We start from the raw sequence: 25,455 nt of genomic DNA, 5'->3' as shown, positions 1-25,455 counted from the left end.
GCTGTCACCTTATAGCTTTCAAGTCTCATTTCTAACTAGTGAGACTTTCAGGAGTACAGATCAAATGTTTACCTTCTTCATTCTTCTGCATTGTCTATATTTTAAAATATTCAAAATCTGAACATTTGCAGAATATGCATGATTTTTAAAAAAAGATTGCATTTTTAAAAATTGTAATTTATGGAATTGCAAAATATAGCCTAAAATTATGGGTGATCTGTCTGCTGAGGAAAGCAGATTTTTGTTTGAAAGTTTTCATTTTTCTGATTTTACAGAATGCATACAAAGCCAATTATATTTTTTCTATATCTTTTACTTCATTTTGTTTTGATTCTCTGTCTCTTCCTTTTGGCCCACCGAAATCCTTCTCTCAACCACTCCAGTTCCACTTGGCTTTCCTGCCTACTCCAGTACATTTTTTAAGCAGTAGTTATTCAAATTAGTATCTTTTGAGTGTTAAGTACTTTTGAAATCCGTAATACTCACTCTATGGCCAGAAAATACAGGCAGCTCTTTAAAAGGTATTTCATCCACCTGTTTAAAAAATGGCTACATATATGTAGCAGAGCTACATATCACACATTGACCTCTTTGTAAAAATTGGTTTAAAAGGAACAGAGCATTCCAGCTCCGGATAAATGAAAACCGTTCTGCGTGGTTCCCAGCAAAGTTATAAAACGGGGCTTCAGCATCTGCCAACCTCTCCATGGCTTGCATGTACGCATTTTCATAATGCCTAAAACCAAGAGAATATCACTTAGAAGTTATTTTAATTAAATATACCCAGTTCTTATTTAAGAGCCAGTGTTACCAACATAAAGAGAATTTATGGAGACAGCCAAATATGGAGCACAATCATCAAAAGGTCATTGCAGCTACAGTGAATTTGCAACTTTTAGTGATTCGTGTCCATTTTCCTTGACACCTATTCATCTGGTACTGGTTTCTATAACACTGAAACTGGAGATAAATGGAACAAAGTAAGTGCCTTAATTGGTTCTGTCCAATTCCATAAAGCAACTAGGCCCACTTTCCATATTGACTGTGAATCTTCGCTCATTGAAAGTCACTCTTGGGGTGCCATGGGCCCCTCGACTCTGTCAGTAGCCTTGTGGTTCCAGCTGTTGCAGGCCGGGAAGCTGATCTGCTGACTCTCCCCACAGAGAGCAGAGCCTCATTGTGGAGGGAGGTAGAAGATTGCAAACAGCCAGTGGGGACAGCTGAGCAGAAGACAGAGGTTACTATGGGGCAGGGGGGCAGTCTTGTTGCCAACAAGACGCCACCTCTGCAGATGGGATCGGACATGTCCACCCAGACAAAGTGCACGCCTGCACTCATGGACTTCCTGTCTGGACTCTCAGGAGTAAGCTCACCATACCTCATATTTAAAAGCTGGGCAAGAGGGCTGAGCCAACTGTTCGGACATCTTCACTACTTCTGTTCAATTCTGAGTCTCTTGCCTTGCTCCTGTACAGTGGTACCTTGGTTCTCAAACTTAATCTGTTCCAGGAGTCTGTTAGACTCCCGAAACTGTTCGAAAACAAAGGTGTGGCTTCCGATTGGCTGCAGGAGCTTCCTGCACTCAAGCAGAAGCTGTGTTGGATGTTCAGCTTCCAAAAAACATTTGCAAACCATAACACTTCTGGGTTTGCGGCATTCGGGAGCCGTTTTGTTCGACAACTAAGCCGTTCGAGAACCAAGGTACCACTGTACTTTTGAATCATGCTTTATGGACTGCTAAACTATCCTGTTGCTTGCCCAGGAAAAGAAGAAGATCTCTTTCTTACTTACATGTAAGAGCCTCTATTTTGGATGGTAGGCAGGACACAGCTAAGTTCCTCATTCTTTGGAACATAAGCAGAATAAGTGGGGAGGTGACTGAGTGCACAGCAACCCAAAGATATTTTGCTGCCTAAACTGAAGAACAAGATGGCACATAATGCAACCTGGCTGGAAGCCGAAAGTTACATGAACACTGCCTTCACCACATCTTAGGGCAGCTGGCTGGTTTACGAGCTGTGGGGCAGGCAGGCAGGCTGTGTGACACACACAACTCCGTCCTCCGACACCTTGCTGCTGCTCCCTGCCTGCCTCACAGCATCTGTCTCCTGAGGCGGCTGCCTCAGGCTGCCTAATGGGATTGCCAGCCCTCAAGGTGGAATCATCTGTCATGTCTATCCATGCTAGTCCTATGCCCTTTCAGAATCCTGTCTCTGAATTAGTTATGCCTTTGATTGATGGGCCCCCCTGTATTTCCTATCTTGTCTCTTCACCGATCTTCCAAATAGTCTTTAATAGCGCCTTTCCTATCAGCCGGCCTTTCTGTGGCCTGACCTCAGGCAAACCCTTCACTGTTTATGTGACAGATGAGATTTCCAAGAGGCAGGTATACACATTGAAAAACAACCACCTGAAAACCATTTAAAATCTCTTCTGACTTGCAAATATGAGAATAAAGTACCCAAGTTTGCAACCCAAGTCTTCTGAAGGAGGAAAAGAGACCCGTTCTGATGTAACTTAAATTAATTTATAGAGTTTCACTGCATCTTCTCTGATTTCAGAGTAGTTTACTGTGGGCCCCGAAGACTCACTGATGCACATTCTCTGGTCAGTTTGCATAGTTTCCAAGAAATGTGCTCTTGTTTTACATCTCTAGTTCAAATGTGTGCAATCTGACCTGTTGGATACAATGTACATTGGCCACAAAATGTAAAAAATTCAGTTGACATATGCACATTCCCCTAGGCTCATATGAGATTATGTATATTGAACAGGATATACACACATTTCCCCTTTCATGGATGGACTATGCACACATTCTCAAGGAGGTATGGTGAATGTGCACAGTGGCTGGGTTTTATGTACATGAACCACCCCTGTTACCCCTAACATATATAAAACCAAGAAGATGAAGACTTTTAAGGGGATCCAAAATCTGCCTCAGCTGCCCCTGCTACCCAGAAGGGGCGGTAGCTTAGTGGTAAGAGCACACGTTATGCATGCAGAAAGTGCCAGATTCAATCCCCAACATTTCCTGGATTTTTCTTCTTAAAAAAGGATCAGAAAGCAGGTGCTAGGACCCTGGAGACAATCAACAGTAGACAATACAGAGCTGGAAGGACAAATAATGTGGCCTCACAGAAGGCAGTTTCCCATGTCCCTATCTGGCTAGTTGGGCTGCTAGTCTGACTATTTGAACCATTGCTCTCCACTCGTAAGCCACTTTATAATATGAACTCTATGGTATGGTTTTCTTTATAGGGCATTATGTTGTGTTAAAGCTAGCACCTAGTGATAAAACCTGCTATTCATTTAAGGGCGTGGACACCCCAAGGAACTGATAGTACTTTCCTCCTCTGGGTTGAGAGTCACACCTCTGAGCATCTTGCAGGTGACGAGGGACCATGAGTCTGACTTCTTCTGCTGACTCAGCAACAGCATCATTTATCAGCAACTCCCAACTCTTTTGATGTCAGAGAGGAGTTACTCATGGTGCTACAAATCCAGGAGGGTGAAGAAGTCACTTGCTCAGGCTGCCAAGAAAGCCATCTTTGGAAGTTTGGTTCTGGCACTGATGATTCTTAATAGACCCTTTCACATACTAAATTGGGGGGTGGGGGATCATTTGGGACATCTCCCATCTAGTTTGTTGCTCCCTTGCAAGATTAAACTTTTCACCTGTACTAATCATATGTATTTTAACTGCTTCCCTTCCACGTTCCTATCTTCTTCTTCTTTTACACCTATCCTGGACATGCACTCTCATTTGTACTGCTGCATGAATGTTGCATAGTCCTAGATTAGATGTTGTTTTTGCCTAATAGCGATAGGCTCCGGTGCTGTAGGTGGCCTTTGTATTACTGGAACTGTAATGGTTGAGAAGTGGGTGAGTGTGGGTGAATGAATGGGTCAGGTGTTAAATTCACTTAGGTACAGATGTGTTAGTAGATGTTCATAATGAGGGTGCACAAGGAATGGAATTCGACATCACGGAGTCTGATGTGTGATGTATTGCATTATTAACAATAACTTAAATACCTTCATTATTTATACCCCGCCCATCTGGCAGGGTATACTGAATTATTTTTTATGTCTTCCATACTGGATTTAATTTTTATTGTTTTACATGTTGTTGTTTGCTCCTTCTTTGTAACCCGCTCTGCAATCTTTTCTGATGAAAAGCAGTCTATAAAGACTTCGAATTTTGCCAATAGCACAAGGGCCTGGGAAGTACAGTTCTTGCAATTCCCGTTACATCTCTGGAGACAGTTACTGTCTCATGCCTTTACATAACGAGAGAAAGGCTTGTGTTCTTTTTGCTTTTTATATAAGCATCTTATCACAATAAAATTCCACAGAGACACTAAAATTAAGAGAGAGAATATTACATAATGCCTGCCCCCATCTTTTCATCCCATATGTTATTTTAACTATGGTGCTTAGCCCTCTTCAGACTGCCAGCTTGCCCCCTAAATCTTTTCATCTTGCTCTGAACTAAGTCCTTACACTGTAAAAAAAAAAAGGATTCAGAAAACAGATTAGAAGACAATGAGATCACCTGCTGTTCCAATTGGTCTCACTGTACTGCCTGAACCAGCACTGATTTATGTTTGCAAGGGATATGGCTTAGATAGCGCTGTTTTAGAATACAATGAATTTACAGAGCAATCCTAAGGAGACTGCAGATGCAGTGAATGATCTGCTGTTCTGCACCCCAAGGCAGAAGATAGGAATATCATTGTTTTGTCCCCAGGCTGGCACAGAAGAGGGTCCTTGATCAAGTTCCTCTCTAGGAAATGGCCTGGCTTAAGATCCAGCGGATCCATGCCTCACTTGGCTGTTCACATTTTTAGCAGAACTAGTAAAAAAAAATAGTTTGTTTCTCACTGAGGTCAAGGAGCGAAGGAGGGATTAGGGGGGAAATGTGTGGATAAGTTCAATCACATGAAAATTCCATCTATGTTGAATGCATGTTGTAAATATGAGTCTTAATAAGTCCTGGGCTTGCATGTCCCTGCCTCATCCTCTGGCACGGCCACAAGAAGGAGTTCATAAGTTTTTTTTGTTCTATTACAGACAAGTTTATAGGAACATCTGAAACCAGACAAATGGTAGACTCAATTGTAATTAGTGCAAACAGGCCAACTTCACATGATAATTTACAAAGCCAGCCACAGTTTAGGGGTAAGATGTAACAGTAAACTGTTGCTCATCTAAAATGCAAGTTGTTGTTGTTGTTGTTTAGTCGTTTAGTCGTGTCCGACTCTTCGTGACCCCATGGACCAGAGAACGCCAGGCACCTCTGTCCTCAAAAATGCAAGTAGAAACTTCCAAACTTCTCTTTGCAGCCATGCTGTTGGATAGAGGAGATCCTGCGCCTCAATTTCACTACAGCTAACCCAAGCAACACCAAATCAGATGATGAAATATGGGGGCAGGGAGGGAACAGGTGAAAGGACCAAAGGAAGAGAGAGATGGAGAAACTTCAGGTCCTGTGCCTTCTGTAAGGTACTGTACTGCAACATGGCACCCACCACCACGGGGTTCCAGAATTGCCTATGGCTCCTGCCGCCCCCTGCAAACAGGCCTTGAGCCAGCTTGACAAACTATGTGCACCCCCTGCATACTTAGCTGCGTGAGTGCAAAATCCTCTGCATTCAGCAGCTGTGAATTCAGGGATCTGTATATATAGCACCAGCAAGATATGTTCCTGGAACTGCATACTTACCAATATTCAGCTTGCAGGAACAGGAAGCCCAGCTCAGATATCCCCTTCATGCCACCAGCTAACCATGCATTAGGCAGGGGCAGGATAACTTTAAGTGTTGCTATTAGGCAATAGGACATGCCATTGCACTACATGAATGAAAAAACGAGGACAATCCAAGTGATGGATAATTTACAAATGTCCTGCAGGCAGACGGCGGGATTTTGTGACATATGGTGAGTTTTCAAAAAACTAAATGAGATTTCAAAATGGCATTTCCTTGTGATTTCATTTAAGAGGGGGGATTTCCACCTTATGTGTTGTAAATGCTTATTTTACATGTTGTATTATTGGACTGTTTATGGGAATAGCTTTTCACAGGGTTTTCACCCCCTCCATTAAAGGCTGTCTCACATTTCTTACGAATGAGGGTAAAAGGATGCGTGATTATGTCAATTTTGACCTCGCTCAGTTTCTCATTTTTCCAATCTTAAATTTGAATGAGTTTGTGCTTTTTTAAAAAAAACCAGTCCACATGAAAATTCATCAGCATTTTACAGTGAATTTGTCCTATCATACACAATTTTTGCATACAAATTTGCCTGGAATTTCTTAACTTTAAACATATGTCAGATGGGTATGGGATTGCCTGCATTTCCTGGCATCATTCATTTATTTTAACAATTCATATGCTGCTTAATTAGAGTCAACTCTAATGATGAATGAGAAACTCAATTCAATGAAAATAAACACCAATTAAAATTATAAGATGAGAATTCAGTTAAAACACTTGTTGGAATAAAGTCTTTAATAAGAGCCAGGAGTTCAACAGGGAGAGGTGCCTGTCTGATCTCAACCTAAAGTTGACCCCCAACACAGAATTCACAACTCCTAGTGGATACAAGGCATGCATCTGAGCCGCAGGATCTGCTAACTGTGGCTCCCCTGAAGTCCTCAGTCCTTGAGGTATCCTGGATCCAGATTTTTACAGGCCTTGTAAGAACCTTGAACATGGCCTGGTAGCATATGGGAAGCCAGTGCAAGTTTTTGAGCACTGGAATTGCTTGTTGACAATAGTCGGTCCCCATCAACAGTAGAGCTGCAGTGATTTTGCAACAGCAGGGGCTTCTGGACCAAGTCCAGGGACAGCTTCAAACAGAGCAATTGTCTTGAGGTTACCAAAGCACAAATCATTATAGCCAGACTACCACTGTCCAAAAACAGCTGTAATTGGTGTACCAGCCATAGCCGATAAAACACACTCCCAGCCACTGAGGCTACCTGAACCTCCAATAACGAAGATGGATTCAGAAGCTTCCCCAAACTATCAACCTGTTATTTCAGAGTGAGTGCAACTCCACCCAGAACAGGTAACTGCTCAGTCTCCCATGTTCAGTACTTGTTGACTTGTCGTCTGAACATTCCCAGGCTAGTAACTCCTTGAGTTTCCTTATCATTGCTCTTCTGTTGTAAGTTATAAGGTAGCACATCCACAAAGCATCTGATCTTGCAACACACTTACAGTCTTACCTTTTTATGGCTTTGTAGCAAATGATGAAAACTAGAAAGAGGAACACTAGTGTGGTACAGCATGCTGCAATAATTATAACTGGGCCTGGCCACCACGTCTCTCGAGTAGGGCAACTTGGAACGGTAGGAGCTGGAAAAGATAATGTGGAAAAGACACACATTCAGTTGAGTCCTATCAAAAAGACCTTAACGCTCTAGGAAGCTCCACTGGCCCAGAGTTTAGTCCTGGGGACATGACCAAGGAATTTAGTTTACAACCCAAAGCACATTTTCCTTAGTCTATTACCTAGAGTGTGTTGTGGTTTCCTTCTGAATACCACAATACAGCAGCAGGCAACAGATCTTTCTGCTACATCAGCTCACTGAAGCTTTCTTGTAACAACTGTTGGTCCGCACAATTCAGTGATGTCTACATGGATAGGCAGCTGACCTCCAAGGATTTAGGTGTGAATCTTTGCCAGTCCTACTTGGAGATGCTAGGGACTGAACTCCAGGTCTTCCTCTTGCAAAAAGTCTTCTATCTGGAGATACTAAGTATTGGACCTTCCATAAATGAAGGGAGTCTTCTGTATGCAAAGTATCTTTCCCAGCTCTATCCAAAGATTCTGGGACCTTTCAGATGCAAAACAGATTCTCTACCATTGAGTTCAATCCCTCAACCCCTAACTCTTAGACCACTGAGACAGGGGTCAGAAATGAAAATGGTTCAATAAGGTTGGCCGCCATCATTTCTTGGTGGCTGCCCATCAGATGCAGCATTAGGTTGGCTGAGATTGCCATACATGACATGTCCAATTATAAACCCCATTAAGGAAGTTTTATCAAGCACAAATGGTACAGTCGTACTACTTTACCACACTGGCTATTCTGGAGTAGTTTGATTCCTCCATATTCCAAGAAGACATAAAACATTGACCATAGCAGTCCAGCTGGGAATAGCGTAAGGCCTTTCAACCTCCCACAATTGTGACCAGACAAAGATGGCTATTCATTTCTCAGAAAATAAAAGCTATTCACTGAGCTCTTGCCAAAGATTTGCATACTGTGAAAGAATCAAAGCAGCCCCCAATGTTTCATAGTAGTACCACTCTGGGTGAAAACTCATATAATTCCTTTTCAGTGTGGGTTTAGAGCTTAAGGCAATGGAGACTTCATGTTTTACCAGAGCATCTCAGGCTTGTATTATTCACCACATTTATACCCCACCCTTTCTCCAAGGAACTTAGGGCAATGTACTTCCCCCAAAACCTCACAACATTCTCACAACTCTGTGAGACGATTGCTAGTCCAAAGTCAGGCAGTGATCTTCATAGGGAAACCAAGATTTGATCCCCCATTTTCCGTGGTCCAGGGCTCTGTCTACCAACCCACCCTAGCAGATTTGTGACCTTGCGCAAAACTGCAAGCACCCCACACCAAAGCCACATCATTTGTTTATTTCACAAAATTTGCAATAAAACCTCAACACGGTTTACAGAAAGAATAAAATTGCCAAAATATCAGTAAAAAACAGCCCTGAACAAAAAAACAGCTCCAGAGAACAATGCAGATTCATAATGTGGCTGATAATGATGGCATCAGCACCAAAGGACAAAGAGCAAACTCCCCCCCTCCCCAATTTGGCTCCATAGTCATTGTAGACCTTAGAGCACATTGGGCTCAAGAGAAGACCATGGTGTAAAGAGGGTGGTGGCCAATTGAAATTTGTTTGGGAGGATGCTGGAAGCGCTGGACACCAGGACACACAACATCCCTTCCTGGATCAGTCCAAAGGCCCAAAAGCTTCAGAGCTCCTTGTATGTTTGTGGGTTGACCCCCATGCCTTCCTCTGGTGCTAATATGCCAAGGAACTGGCATATGGCTTTGTGCTCTTAAATAATGAATCTGCACATGTGCTAGTTGGAAACACTGGAGGCCCAAGACTTTTTGTTGGCTAAGGAAGAGCAGTAATTAAACTCCTTACCCAAGTCAAGGTGCATAGGGTTGCATTTAACTAACTTTTAATCTGATCAGACCTACTGAAATGAATGGGCATGGCTAACTTAGGCCCATGAATTTCAATGTTTCTACTCTGAGTAAAAGTTAGCTGAATACAACCCATGGTGTGTAAAGTGGGAAGAACACAACCATTTCCAATTCTGACCTGTGATTGTCACATGCAGTACTGTTTTCCTTCTCCTTCAGGCAAAATGTATGGCTGGTATCCATTGAACAAGAATTTATGTTTTTGCAATAGCATCTCCCCACCCACCCCACCCCCACCCCAATGCCTGCCCTGAATTTGCTCTGGAGGATTTAGAAGAAGGGGAGCAGTGGGGTTGTACCCAACTAAGTCCTACTCAGAACTGAAATTAACAAACCTAAGCTAAACATGCTCATTGTTTCAATGGGTCTATTATGAAAAGGACCAGCAATGAATGTAACCCTATGCTACAGGTTTTGCTGTCTGCTGTTATGGATTTCTAAGTAAACTATATTATTTCATGCCATTTGCTTCAAGGCAAAATAAATCCAATGCATATTGGTGTGGGTGCGTGTCATCAATTACATATAATTTGTGGACTGACAGCAGTGAATACCAATAGTATTTGCTGGATTGATTTTTTACTCTGGATTTGGGACAAATGAACAAGACTGGAAATTTCCACTCCAGTTTCTCCTGAAATTCTCCAACATACCTATTAGTACAGTGGTATCTCTGGTTAAGAACTTAATTCGTTCTGGAGGTCCGTTCTTAACCTGAAACTGTTCTTAACCAGAAGCACCACTTTAGCTAATGGGGCCTCCCGCTCCCACCGCACGATTTCTGTTCTCATCCTGAGGTAAAGTTCTTAACCCGAGGTACTATTTCTGAGTTAGCAGAGTCTGTAACCTGAAGCATCTGTAACGCGAGGTACCACTATACCCAAGTTATTTGGCCACTTGATACAGAAAAGGATTTATTAGTATTTTTATTTCTTCTTCTACTACTATGATTTTATTTATATGTGCTGAATTCCAAAGCAGGCTTCTGAAAGTGGTTTACAATGTTATTTATCAGCAGTTTTCAAAGTAAGTTAAAAAATACAAGGCCCCACCTAAATGTTCACAGTCTAAGAAAAAAGTTGAAGTGCTCCAACACTCACTCAGTGTTTGAAGAAAAAATATATATATTTCAGATCTGGGCTTTCAAAATTCATACGTCTTATAAATATTCATGAATGCACTTCAGTGATTCTTTGGCATATCCAGAATGTCACCATATCAGCTTCGCTTCACAGTTCCTGACCCCCAGAAATGCATCTGGCAACGCTTGATCAACCACGAGCAACATGGAAAATTGCATCAAATCTTGGAGCAAGAGGAGATTCTGATAACAGCATGTGGTTATTAGACAGACACGTCAGAATCTGAAATCCTTCACAGGCCACTGGACTAAAGATATGACTTGCAAAAGCTGAAATTGGACAGAATGGTTTAATTCTCTGCTGAATGGTAGGCAACCGGGGTGGGGAACAGCCAACTCGTTTTGTAGGAGTGACAGTGTAGCGAATGTTGTATGTTTGGTATACTGCCTAGAAGAGAAAAAGTGAGCCAAGAAGAAATTTCCGTATTTGTAACTGTTATGTACTGTTTTATGCTCTCTAGCCTTTCAGGATGATGGCAATCTTTCTGAAACAGTGCAGAACCACCTAAGGCTCAAACTCCCTCAATTAAGTTTACTTTTCGCTACATCTAAAATCTGCTTTTTCAGTCCTAAATAAAATCCAGATGAAGTATGAAAGCTGTAATGGAGAGGAATGAATGTGGTAAATGATATTCCTTCTCATTCATTTTCATGAAATTCCTAGTGGAGTGTGCAGAACAAGAACTCTATTATTACAAAAGCATATATATATATATATATATATATTTGCTTTCGTAGATTTTCACGGGTACAGGAATGCAGGTTTTGGTGTCCTCGGGTGTCTTCCCGTGTAAAAGTTGGGGTGTCTAGGCGACGTTTCGACGAGGTCTCACTCGTCATCTTCAGGCTGGCACCAGCCTGAAGATGACGAGTGAGACCTCGTCGAAACGTCGCCTAGACACCCCAACTTTTACACGGGAAGACACCCGAGGACACCAAAACCTGCATATATATATATATATATATATATATATATATATGCACAATGAGAGAAGAGGAGACCTACTGGCTAGTTCAAATCAGCAAGCGATTTGAGAATCTGATTGCAGAGACAAACCAAGCCTCCCTCCCTCTCTTTTAACACCCATCCCACCATGTCCCTCATATACCTTCTCTGTTAAGTGTGCCACTACAGGTAGGACTGGGAATGTCTTCATGTCAGTCAATGTAGACAATACTGAGCTAAATGAACCAATGCTCTGACTCCATATGAGACAGCTTCCTATGCTCCTAAATTGGGGGCCATCACTATACATAGGCTGCTTCCTGTTTAATGAGCATTTAGCCTGCTTTGCTTGCAGAGAGATTAGAATCTGAGATATTCCACATGTAAAGCAGATGCCCTAGCATAGAACTATGCTCTTCCGAAGCATTTTCCCTTCTCTGCCTCCCCCCCAAAAAACAGACAGAAGGTTCAGCAGTTTTAACAGATGCATGAGGTACAGGAAATACCTGAATTTTTTCTTGGCAGGAAGAAGATGCAGAGATTGCAAAAAGCTTCACTTCTGATATCTGCCTCAACAGAGAGACCCTAGCATAGCAGGCCATGTTGAATTTTTCAACTTTCAAATTCCATAAGTGAGGGGTGCTAAAAGGTTGCAACGTGACTTGGGAATTCAAAAGATATTTTGGTTAAATTAATATAATTTAGTTTTGCTTGGTAAGTAAAATGTGCGTAAAATTGCACAGAAATAATTAAAAATGATTGCCAAGTGCCTGCAGTTTCATTACATAGCAATATTATTTTATTATTATTTAGCACTACCTGACATTTTTAGAAGGTAAAATTAAATTTTTGGGGTTTTCTGAAAACAGTTTATGTGCTTCTTCTTCAAACATAGGTTTACCAAGCTAAATGTTCTCCAATCACAAAAATAAAGGCATATTTGAATTCCTCACACACAAACATATTTTTCAAACCCCTCACTGAAGAAATTTGCAAAAATTAAGTCCCACCCCCTAGAATGACCCACCCTACTAACACAGGAGTAAAAGCACACAGTGTGCACACAAAAAGTCCAGGGATCTTCCTGTGGTGTCACCAGGCAGGACTGGGGAGAACTCATGCCTAAAAACCCCAGGGACCCATTGCTCAGTCAGTGTAGATAAAACATTGGAATCCCTCTTCTGGGAAAAGTCAGATTCTGTTCCTTAATTTTATTGTTATAATTATGTGATTCTCAGGTGAATGGCGGTAGGCAGGCAGAAGCCACTTTTTAAGCCAAATATATAGAAGAGGTGGAATACAGTGGTACCGCTAGTTAAGAACTTAATTCGTTCTGGAGGTCTGTTCTTAACCTGAAACTGTTCTTAACCTGAGGTACCACTTTAGCTAATGGGGCCTCCCGCTGCCACTGTGCTGCCGCCGCACAGTTTCTGTTCTCACCCTGAAGCAAAGTTCTTAACCCGAGGTACTACTTCCGGGTTAGCGGAGTCTGTAACCTGAAGCGTTTGTAACTCGAGGTACCACTCTACTGAACTTAATCTGAGAACTTTTCAGATACTATTTATTGAACAAAGGCACTGGAGTACTTTGTTCATACATTCAGTGGTAATGCCCCGATTATAACTGAGCAGCAAGAGAGATGGAGGGAGGCTAAGAAGGCCACTGTTTTCACTTCAGTTAGTTGCCCCCCACCCCTGCCAGGCCATCTGTCAGCAGCTGCCCTATGGGAGAGAATCCATGGGGAGTCCTTATGGGGATTGAACCTGCAATCTTGGCATTAATAGCACCACACTCTAACCAACTGAACTATGCAGCTAAAGGTGTGGACAGTGGGAAAAATCCACACTAAAATGCTCTTCACTAGAACCGTTTTTCAAATAATAGTGATCGCAAACTGATGTGAAAATGTGGAGAACAGACTGTAAGACTGGAAAAATGTGAAACCAAAACTGATATATTTTCCCATCCCTACTTCTGAATAAATATTCCTAGGTGTATGCTGTAGATAGCCACATATTAGTATTATTACTGTGCACAGATATATGGATGGAGAAAACCGAAGGCTACACCAGCATGAAGCTGGAAAGCTGCAAATCGTGTTAAGTACGAATCAATACAGAGTATTATCCTATAGAAACCATGGGTACCATTCACTCCACTGTACCGAAAGGAACAAACCAGGAAGGCATTAAACTGTACGTTCTGTCACATAACCATGTTGTTAATTCTGGCACCTCAGCTCCCAGATGTGTAGAGAGATACAGTTCTACAGTGCTGCTACAAATCTGCAGTCATTTAAAAAACAACAACAGTGTAGCGGTTTTTTATTTCCCTTGGTCTGTTTTTTACTTTTTTGTTTTTGTCAGCAGAAGCCCCCACGGCAAGATCTAAAAATAAATATAATGAATGATACATGGGAGTTGCGCTCACCATTTTAAAAGGATAAATGTTTTGCTTGCAAAAGGTGCCAGACTGACTGCCTTGGAAAAAAAGAGCCATGCCCTTTTGCAGGAGAGAAACTGCCTGGAAAGCAGGGGGCAGGAAGCTCTGTTATCAAAGCCACTATGGATAAGTCAATCACAAGTGACTTGTGAGTCACAAGTCACACATCTTCTACAGCAGATTAAAATTAGGTTTATGGTCCTGGCCTTGTGCCAGTCACTCGTGAACCCTCTCTAAATTCCGGTGGTGCCAGAGAATGTTCTTCATTATTCTAATTTCTAGAGGAAAAGGCTCAGTTCGCAGGAAATTGACCAAGTAGGACGTTCTACCCCTCAGAAGCGTATCCAAAATTTTTGGGTTGCCCTTAGTATGTTTTCAACTGGTATGGCTGCCACTCTCATCAGAAATAAGGACACGACTGAGGTACTGGGTGCAATAGCCTCTAAGCACCCTCTCCTACTCCACAGAGCCCCAACCTGCTTTTGTTTTTTTTAAAGAATGAGGCAGTCTAGGAGACAATTAAAACTCAAGGGGTGTTAGTTTTAAAAATTAATCCGCCCTAACAAATATATGAGTTCATTATCTGGCCTATAATGTGGTGGCGATTGGAGCAAAGAAGCCATATTTTCCCTCCACCACTGTGGATGCATTCAGACAGCGCGTTGTTCCATTTTCACAATGTTTTGCTGCCTGTTAACTTTTGCGTTTTGTTCAATCTTTTATGTGACGCTTCTGGAAATCTAGTGGAATCAACTGGAAGCTTAGCGTTCATTTCCCTGTTAATTGCTTCCCTTCAACAACAGCAAAAAAATCTGTTTGCAATCCTGTTGACCTGGAAAATCGTGAGAGATAGGCACAGTTATTTTCCCGCCATTTTCATGGATCATGCCATGTGACGAACTTTGGGATGGTATTCCAGCATTTCCCGTCATATTCATGAGGGATCAGAAGTGCACATTCACACAAAGGGTGGCAACATGTTGTCCAATGATGTCCGCTATTGCGTTGAACCCCACTGGTGTGAATGAAATTTAGCAGAACATGCCCACCAGTATACGGATCAGAAAGCCACAGTTCCGTAGTGCAACAGGTAACACAGTGTAAAAGGAACATTCAAAACCTGGACAAATGTTCTAGTATTATAACCAGGAAAACTAGCATAACAACCCACACATCTGAATGCACCTTGTATCTTCATGGTGCCAACCGGCAGAGGTGCCAACCTGAATGAAACACTGGGGGGGGGAGGGAGGTAAACCCACCCTGCATAATCAGTCACAAGCTGTGCACTGAAAGCCACCTCAAAAACTGCAGGTGGAAGGCAGGATATAAATATTTTGAACAAAACAAATATTCCATTTGAATATTCCACAAAATAAACCATCCCACAGTACAGTAAACGAAACAGCTTTCTTCAAGAGTACTTTCAGTCACGTTTGACTATAAAGTACTCGCCTCACATTCTAAACGGGGGTTGTCTCTACACTAATTATTTAGAAATTTGCAGAACGATATTGAGGTTGACAAGCTGAAGACAATGAACAGGCTTCCTATTACTGAACATGCTGAGGCAAGCTCATTTGGCCCAGTTTACGAGCTGGATGATAGGAGCTGTCATCTTTTTATTTGCTGTTATCTGCTCTGGTCCAGAATATGGCAAATGCCTACGCCAGCCTTTCCCAAACTGGCGCCATGCTCGCTTGGGCTGACTGTAGCCCAAAGCAGGAATTGTCAATTTAAGTCAGGGGCCATGGGCACATCTGTGAACAAAAGGATGTGTTGTGGACAGGGAACCACCTGTTCTACCGGTTACAACACAGTACTTCTTTCAAGCAAAATTGGCAAGGGGAGAGGATTCAGGGAAGACCTCTGTAAGCATCTGTTGATGACTCCTCAGCCACAGCTTCTGGTGGGCACCAGCTTGGGGGAGGCTGACCTAAATTTTAAAGCTACAAATCCCAGGGAGTGGTTTAACCATCAATTCCTCTCCCCAGGCAACCCTGATAATTGTAGTTCTGTGTGTGGGAAAGGGACCTCCTAACAACTCTCAGAACTCTTAGCTACATTTTCCAGGATTCTCTGGTAGAAAATGTGACCGTTTAACATGGTACGTCGCTGCTTTAAATGTATAGTGTGAATGTATAGCCTTACCAAATGTTTTTAGTGTCCTGTGCCATATGCAATACGCAGAAGGCTCCGTATTTTCCAAAGACTAATAGGGAAGCAGGCACAGTGCCAATTTCCCTCAAATAAACTCTTGCTTTCCACTTTCTTAAAAAGTGGTTGCATCCAAGGTCAAAATGGAATGTACTACAGCAGGGCCCCCGGGGCTACAGAAACAAGAATGCAAGAAATGATTTCTTTCCTCAGCTGTGTCAGGCCCTGAACCAGAAGTTCTAATAGCTCTTTTATTTACAGTCATGACCATTCTGTTCTCTGAACACTGGAAAGTTCAGGGAGAACTCTGCAAGGTCAGGCTTATTTGGAGGATGGCACCTTGAAGCACAGAAAATAGTGGCATGCATAAATTTACAGATGGCAAGTGAATTAAAGGGATCCAGCAGCAAACCTAAAGGGTGCTAGCCTTAAAGCAAGATCAGCCCAGGCATGGACTCGGTGTATAAGGTCCAAGATGCAATTCTCAAGAACTCCAGCTAAAGGATCTCAGGGAAAGGGCCTAACCAGGAAGACCTGATGCTTAAATGTGTCTTTGCATTAAATGTGAGTGTTCCTTAAAACAGCCATTGTCAGCAGCGAGGGATTTCCTCCCAATAGAAACAGAAGCAATTCTCAAAGCAGCAATTTTCATTGGGACTGCAGCAGGGGAGGAAAGGGTTAACACAAACACACCCAGGCTGCTGAGTTCCCAATAATTTTCAGCAACCACCCGCATCCTGGAGGGTTGCTTTTTGCATTTTTTTAATAAAGTAAATCTTGAGTGCAAAAATGCATTTTAATGTCAAATGTAATTTAGCCTTGAATCCTTGCAGAGGCACTGCCAAAGTTAGATCATACCAGACTGCATGTGCCAATGACTTAAATCAGTGGGAGCATCTGTATTTCTTCACCCCCTTGCAAGAATGGAATAATATCCTTCCCAGAAACATTCACCAGGTGCCTGTCTACTCCCTCATCTTCTGAATACATTAAAAAAAAAGATTTTATTTTCTCATGCTTTCAAACAAGCATTAATAGAATCTCTGGTTCTATTTTGATGCTGCAGCTCGTTCTGTTTATTGTAGCTTGTGTTTTAGGGCTGACTGCTTTTAGAATCTTGGTTTTTAAGTTATGTGTCTTTTATTATAAACTTGCAATGTAAGCAGACCTTACAAAGTGAAAAGGCAGGATAGGTGCAGCTTACGATAACTCACTGGAAAACAGCAGAACTTTTGGCACTGAATTCTCAGTCCAGTGAGTTATGACCAATAGCCAGTGCAGAAAATTGGACTTACCAACTTAAAATTAGCTACCGTTTGGTTTGTATATAGTGTGGTAAAATTTTATCTTGTATGCAAATCAGGATACATGCAGCAATGTTTCTCAAAGCCTTTCCTCAGATTATAAAAAAGAGATCAAGCACGAACTGTAATATTATGAAAAAGTATACAGAAGATCTCAAAGTTGCCAATGGACCCTATGTAAATGCTTACTTGCAAACTATCTTCTGTTAGTCATTACAAGATGTAACCGTCTTTTTCTGATGCTGTATTTTGGAATTATTATTATTCATTTTTAATTGCTGTCTTGCAGAAATTTTACTCCGCAGATGTTTTGCCTGTGAATTTATATTTTTGTTTCTGTTGCCACTGTTGCTACATTTACACCATATCTTTCCTCTGGTGAGTTCAAGGTAAGGTATATGCTTCTCCCACTCCTTGTTAAATTGTCACAACAACCCTGTGAAGTAGGTTAGTCTGAGACACACATAGCTGTCAACTTTTCTCTTTTCTTGCAAGGAATCCTATTCGGAATAAAGGAATTTCCCTTAAAAAAAGGGAAACGTTGACAGCTATGGACACAGTGACTGGTCCAAAGTCACCCAGTGAGTTTCATGGCTGTATAGGGATTGGGACTCTTGCTTTTTGATATCTAAAGTATTCTAATTCCACCACTTTTCTGCATGGTGAATTTTAAGACAATATAATGCCTTTCAACATCCTTAAAAAAAAAAAAAAGGAACGGCAGCCTGAAACCATAATGACTCTCTGCAATGAGCTTGTGCAGGCAATCAGGACAATGGCTTGGATCTTGTTTCTAACAGGTTGGGGCTTGTGCCAATTAAGATACATTTATTGAATTGTCAGAACGAAGCACAGCTCTGTTCCCGCCACTGCCAGGGGAGCCTAGAGATTACTTTGGATGAAAATCAGCAGCATCTGACTCATCAATAACTTTCTCTGAAGCATCTGAGTCTTCGGTCTGTAGAGCAAAGGGCATGGACAAATGGGCTAACATTTGGGGTTTTCTTTTTATTGAAACGTTTTTACCCAAATGGAACAATATTGCTAAAAGAGAGAGTGACTCACAGCAAAACCAGAGGGATTTCAACTAGCTATTTAACAGAGATCAAATGAGAAAGGAATACACAGCCCATAGTTAAAACGATGGAATTTGGGACTGCAAGATGTGGAGATGGCCACTGGCTTAAAGGATGATAGGAGCATGGTGTAGTGTTGATAAGAGTCATGGACTTGGATCAAGGAGATAGGGGTTTAAATCTCCCACTCAGTCACTCGCTGACCTTGAGCCATGGGCCAGTCACTCCCTCTGAGCCCAGCATACCTCATATGTGAGGATCAAATGATGGGAGAGAAGGAAGAATCATAGATGCTTCCTTGAGCTCATTTCATTGGAGATGGAAGAATATGGACACAGAGAGAGAGAGAGTAAATAAAAATGTGATTAGATAAATTCACCAACGATACAACTATCAATGGCTACTAATAATGATTGTCTCTGAATACCAGTCATTGGGGAACAGCAGGAGAGGCTATTGCACTAATATCCAGCTTCCAGGTCTCCCATGGATATCTGATCAGCTAAGATGCTCTACGAAAAAGACCTTTGGTCTCATCCTGAAGAGCTTTCATGTTAAATTCTAATGAAGAATCATTAAAAATTCAATTCACTTGTTCCCCTGACCATGTATACAGAACATGCAGAGAGGCATTGTACTCCCTAGTCCCTTCCCTGACCCCCATCCACCCAACACAGGTTCTCTGCATGTATTTTTTTTAATAGATTTTTAATTGAATTTTCACATTTTATATAAACATAACAAACACACAAAGACACAGACAAACATGTACAATTTCAAATTCTTACTTTCATAACCACATTCTCTGACTTCCCCGCATCCCCCCTTCATGCACCCTAGTTCCAGTAGTTAGTTCACAAGTTCTCTGCATGTACACCTGGAGGTCCACACTTTGAAACCCTAAGGAAGCAGAAGGTGAGGAAGGCGAAGTGACCTTCAAAAATGTATTTGTGGGCAGCTGCAGTGGCAGCAGCTCACTGGGGCTGAATCTACACATATATTTTTTAAAATGCTTTGAAAATGCTTTTTTAAAACATTTCAAAATATATTTGGAACTTGCCATTAGCTCACCAGCACCATCTAGTGTCACATTTCTATGATGCACTTAAAACGCACTTAAACGTTATATTTGCAGCTGTATAGCTGAATCCTAAGTGGAGTGGAGTTGCTATGCTGGTTTCCCAGCAGGTGGATCACTGCTGCTTTTGGGAGGGAGAGGAGGGAGGGAGCTCAGCACAGTGGAAATACTTGCATCCTCCCTGTCATTCATGGTAAGCAACAAAGACCCACCCGCTGGGATACTTGCATAGTGGCTCTGCCCCATCCAGTGAGCTGTTTCTGGGCAGTTGAGATCTCTTCCCCTGAAGAATTTACCTTTGGTAAGAAAGAGCACAGCTGCTCCCATAGCTGAGGACTGTGGATTAGACAAAGAGCAACACACACACACACACACACACACACACTCTCAACTTTCAGAGCTGAGGCCCAACAGCCCTCTTGTTGCTACATATCATCACCGTAAGTCAATTTATTTACATACCACATTTCCCACAAATACATCTGTGCTCAAAGTGCTTCACATGAAACACAGAGGCATTATTCAACTCACTCATCCTGTCAGTGCAAGGATTTCCACTTGTGCAATGGAACTACCCACCATGTGTCCTCCCCAATTCTGCTCCAGAGGCTTGGGGGGGGGGGTAAGCAGAGATTTAGGGGGTGCATGGGGAGAGGAAGTGTCAAATTCCAATGCACAAGCAGAAATCCTTTCACTGATAGAACAAGTTAGTTGGATACTGTCCCATCTAAATATAAAAGCGTAATGAAAAGTTTAGTATCGCTACAACACAGCCCTAAATTAATAATAATCAACAGCTATATGAACAATTAACAGACAACAAAATTTAAATGAGCATAAAGGTCACCAACAGGTCAAGTAAAAATGCCCAAAGCTTCACATGTAAAAGTAGCCCCAACCCCTGATCTTTCAGGCCTCAACCCAAAAGGCTTTGAGATGACCATGCTGATTAAGTTTCCGCTCATGACAACTGCACAAACATTCCAAGTTCCACAAAACTGAACTGTACATTTTGTGCTGGAATATTTGCCAAGTAGTTACTCGGAAAGGTTTTTCCCCCCTTCTCTTTTATGTTGGCATGGGTACAAGTACAAATCAGTAACAAATTGGGGCCATTATCGTGGCTGAGATTGAAGACCTTGAGTTCCAGAGATAATAATAATAATAATTAAAAAAAAAAAAAGATTTGAGGGAGGCCTTAGCTGAGTATGAGAGCTCATGTTTTCTATGCAGAAGGTCCTAAGTTCAATCTCTGGCATTTCTAGCGTTTTTTTATTATTAAAAAACAAACAAAAGGAAAAAAGAAGATCACATCTCTACATGAGAACCTGGAGAGTCACTTCCAAAGGCAGAGCTTGATTCTGTCATGTGCCACACTGAACCATGTGGCTCCTGCAATGTGATCATGCACCACCACATCAGTTGCCTGCAGAGCCAGCCAGCTCCTTCTGCTCAAAAGCCAGCCAGCTGTGCATGGCTAGTTAAAGTAACTTTAAACCTCAAGTTTTATAATATGCACCACTGTTACTGTGTATACATCAACATTAAAACCCTAAATGGCCTCAGCCCTATGTACCTGAAGGAGCGTCTCCACCCCCATTGTTCAGCCTGGACACTGAGGTCCACCTCCGAGGGCCTTCTGGTGGTTACAGTGAGGTTACAGGGAACCAGGCAGAGGGCCTTCTCTGCAGTGGCGCCCGCCCTGTGGAACGCCCTCCCAGCAGATGTCAAGGAGATAAATAACTAGACAACTTTTAGAAGACACCTGAAGGCAACCCTGTATAAGGAAGTTTTTAATGTTTGATGTTTTATTATGCTTTTGTTGTTAGCCACCCAGAGTGGCTGGAGCAACCCAGTCAGATAGGCAGGGTACTACTACTACTACTGCTGCTAATAATAATAATAATGGCTTTTTTCAGGGGAAACACATAGGAACTCAGTTCCAGCACCTCTCAGAGGTTCCGTAACATCTCAGGTGGGTGCCACTGCCATTCTAAGAGAAAGAGGGCGTTCATCATGGGTGCAGCCAGGATTTTTGTTGGGGGGGGGGCAGACTTTTGTTGGGGGCAAACCTCAGATTTGTATTGATTTATATTTATTTTGATTGATTTAGGGTGGTAGCTGCCCCTCCGCCCCCCCGGCTACACCGATGGTGTTCATGTTGAGTTCCAGCACCTCTTTTTCTAGAAAAATAACATTAGTTATTATTAATAATATATTATGACTGTGATTTTTATTGAAATTTCTAGTGGCACAGATGCTGCCTGGACCGACCTTGCCCACAATGCTTGATGAAGGACCCATTCCCCAGAGTGCAGCACTGAGAAGGAAGGGGAGGCAACATTCACAATACCTGACTCAGGTAGCACAGTTTCGCTGGTCAGAGTAGACATTACAGGGCTAGATGAACAAAAACTTTGACCTGGTGTAATGCAGCTTCCTGTGTTATTCTGAAAGAGCCTGGTGCAGCATGTGTGAGCATCATCAAAGAATGGAAAGAATAGGCTTTTGAAATATTGCTTTATGCTCATGCAATGTTTGAAGGCCTAATGAATGCATCAATTAATGGGCTAAAACAGAAGCCATATAATCAGGCAACCAAGGTGTCTTTAATTGTGTGAGAATGTACACACAAAGACTCTGCATGAGCAGGGGCTATCCTGGTCACTTTAATATCAGAGAAAGCTCCAGGGGCAAATGTACTTATTTATTTTTAAAGAGTAAAGGTAAAGGGACCCCTGACCATTAGGTCTAGTCGTGACCGACTCTGGGGTTGTGGCGCTCATCTCGCTTTATTGGCCGAGGGAGCCGGCGTACAGCTTCCGGGTCATGTGGCCAGCATGACTAAGCCGCTTCTGGCAAATGAGAACAGCGCACAGAAACGTCATTTACCTTCCCGCCGGAGCGGTACCTATTTATCTACTTGCACTTTGACGTGCTTTCAAACTGCCAGGTTGGCAGGAGCAGGGACCAAGCAACGTGAGCTCACCCCATCACCGGGATTTGAACTGCCGACCTTCTGATCAGCAAGTCCTAGGCTCTGTGGTTTAACCCACATCGCCACCCACATCCCTTTTAAAGAGTATAGCAGCCTAAAACAATAAAGCATACATACAATAAAAGCTAATCCACAAAATGCAATAAATACCAACTTCATGACACCTCCAAAGTCTAAAAGCAATCAAACAACTTATCAACAAGACAAAACAAATAAATAACAACTTGACACCTAAGTGGAAGCACAGGGGAAAAACCTGAAAATATGTATAACAAAGAAATTAAAGTTTTTCAGCTGAAGGCTGAAAAACAACAACCTGAAAAACAACAACCTGCTTTTGGTCAAACACCTAAAATCATAAACTGCTACAGAGAATTTCCCCAAAGTGGGTCCAAGCACCTTCTGCTTGCATGTACAGGTCTCTCTGCCCAATGTAGTCGCTGGGCAGAGCCCCAAAATAAAGCCAGAGAGATAAGCCAGAGAGATCTGGCTGCTCAGATACCCTTTGTTTTCTCTATTTTGGGGGCGGGGATGGAAGAAAGTGATTCAGTCAGTACACTGTCCTCCTAAACGCTGACACTTTTTTTCTTCCTGAAACTCAATCTACTGACTTTTTATTTTTAAAGCTATCAATATACAGTATCTTTGCCAAATGGTACAAAATACTGTTATTTTGCTCCTTGCTTTACACCCTGCGGTGTGGCACAGATACAGACAAATATCCCCTTGCAAAGAAACATTTCCAAGACAAAGACAGAGAGAAGCAGAAAGGCAAATCTGCTTCTTTCATTCTCTCCAGCCCTAATCCTGCTAATGTATTTCTCTAAAGAATGCAAGGACTGGTATTAACTTTTTAAATTTTGCAAATGAGGACACTGACAGGGTTTTCAATTGGGGAGTTGAAAAACGGCACAATCATAGATGGGTGCTATCTATCCACACACACACACACACACACACAGAGAGAGAGAGAGAGAGAGAGAGAGAGACTTTCATAAATATTGCATTCCCATAATGATGTATAAAGAGGTATTTATTTGAGCGCTGATAGGAATGAATGGTACGAGCTCTCTTTCCAAGTGACTGAATTGCCAAATTGCAGGCAACTGGGCAATTTTCTGTAATAAAAAGGAGGTTTTCCTGTGAAGGCCTTCACTTACTAGACACCACTTCTAACCTGGTAGGCACCCCTCCCGGTGCACAGTGTGATGACACAATGAGCTGAGAGCAAAGAATCTTGCAACTATTATTAACAACAACAATTATTATTAGTACAATTTCAAGCAACAGAGAGCATGTGCTTCTGCATTCACAATAGTAACAGCTCCATTTGCACACTGGGGATGAACACGCACATCTGCCCTGCAACTCTACGTGAGCATCAGAGCCAAAGTGCAGAGCCCTCTTCCCCAACCTCCAGGTGTTGATGTATGGTCAATGGTCAGTTGGGAATGATGGAAACTGCAGCCCCATGGCATTAATTTTAGCACGGATTAAAGGGACCCCTGACCATTAGGCCTAGTCGTGGACGACTGGGGTTGCGGCGCTCATCTCGCTTTACTGGCCGAGGGAGCCAGTGTACAGCTTCTGGGTCATGACTCCAGCATGACTAAGCCGCTTCTGGCGAACCAGAGCAGCGCACGGAAACGCCGTTTACCTTCCTGCTGGAGCGGTACCTATTTATCTACTTGCACTTTGATGTGCTTTCGAACTGCTAGGTTGGCAGGAGCAAGGACTGAACAATGGGAGCTCACCCCATCACAGGGATTTGAACCACTGACCTTCTGATCGACAAGCCCTAGGCTCTGTGGTTTAACCCACAGCGCCAAGTATAATTATATTTTGTATATATTAAGTATATACAAAATGTACAGGGGAGAGAAAGGTAAGCCTAGTGGAACAGAGATAATTAGAAGCTTATGGGAACAAATGGCAAGTTAACAATTACGTGAAAGAAGCAGAGGGATTACTGAGAAAAACGGAAATAATTGAAGTCTTTCATGTAATGTAGTATGATTGCATCTTACGCTGCAGTTCGGTTCCAAGGAGTTCTGTGTAAAGGCAAAAACACCTATAGAAACTCTCCATTTGTGTGCATTGGGGATGCACACGCACACCGTTTTGGGGAGTGGAATGGCGGCGAATGGGCTTGTGTGTGCCTGCTGACACATGCATTGGCCCTGACGCAACCCCTGTGCAAATGGGGAGTTGCCTGTATACTCAAACCCTTGGAACCACCTTGACATGAGCTTCCCAGGACTTCTGCAGGAGGTACATTCCACAACTGGGGTCTAGCAGTGCTAGATGACTAACGCCTAGCTGAAGCCCAATGGGCTTCTGAAACGCACTGTTTTCATTGAAGTCATGGAGGAAGGAAGCAACAGGACAAATGGCCTGCATCTGGCCCAATTCCAGTGTGCAACAGCCATCAGACTAGCTCAGGTATTGGTGGATCCTGGGCTACCTCAGGCCCTGTTTTGGGGTTTTCAACTGGCTGCATATCCCACCAATGACACTCCTGGTTGCCTATTTGCATGTGGAAGGGGGAGTGTGGCACTGGTGGAGTGACTCTTGTGACCAGGAGAGCGGAGTGGAAGGACGCCTCTTCCAAATCCAACACTCACAGACACCACAGAATCATAGAATTGTAGAGTTGGAAGGGATCCCGAGGGTCATCTAGTCCAACCCCCTGCAATGCAGGAATCTAAAGATAAAAGGGTGGGGTGGATTGCTTAGTTAGGACTGTGGCATTGTTTTGTAACCTGCCCTGGGGCCATCTGGGGAAGGGCAGGCTATAAAGATAAGCAAACTAAATTGTGCAGTCTCACACACCCACACATCTATTTACACTTCCAAAGCTGCGGGCGGAGGTGAGCTTGTTAGGATGCATCTGGGGGGAAATATAAACCCACCAAAAGGCGGGATCATAAAATACTTAGTATATGCTAATGCAAATCAAAAGGCAACATAGGAAATGAACTACTCAGTGGCTCCAACGTTAACGAGCTGCTTTGAGAAAACAGCCACCTGGTTGGGAACAGAGGGAATTTG

The 25,455-nt window shown here is 42.6% G+C and overlaps 1 protein-coding gene and 1 long non-coding RNA gene across 4 annotated transcripts in view; both read right to left on the bottom strand.

The window, feature by feature from the left end:
• The window catches only part of LOC310845116, a 579,409-nt gene that overhangs the window by 170,538 nt on the left and 383,416 nt on the right, over positions 1-25,455 (bottom strand). The window lies entirely within an intron of this gene.
• Positions 1-25,455, bottom strand: part of PRIMA1 (proline rich membrane anchor 1) — a 70,910-nt gene that overhangs the window by 8,605 nt on the left and 36,850 nt on the right. For 2 of the 3 annotated variants that reach the window (XR_014564161.1, XR_014564162.1), the window contains exons 4-5: positions 7,238-7,367; positions 487-736 (exon numbers count right to left, since the gene is read on the bottom strand). Coding sequence is in view for 1 of the 3 variants with exons in the window: in XM_083738598.1 (XP_083594724.1) it covers positions 7,238-7,367 (130 nt within the window). In the remaining 2 variants the exon portion in view is untranslated. The remainder of the gene's footprint in view (positions 1-486; positions 737-7,237; positions 7,368-25,455) is intronic. The other variant, XM_083738598.1, reaches the window with a different exon arrangement.

Source organism: Podarcis gaigeae (assembly GCF_964106915.1).
Source record: "Podarcis gaigeae genome assembly, chromosome: 1".
NCBI lineage: Eukaryota > Metazoa > Chordata > Lepidosauria > Squamata > Lacertidae > Podarcis > Podarcis gaigeae.
The sequence above is the reverse complement of the archived record's forward strand: the minus strand, read 5'-3'. Positions and strand labels throughout refer to the sequence as shown.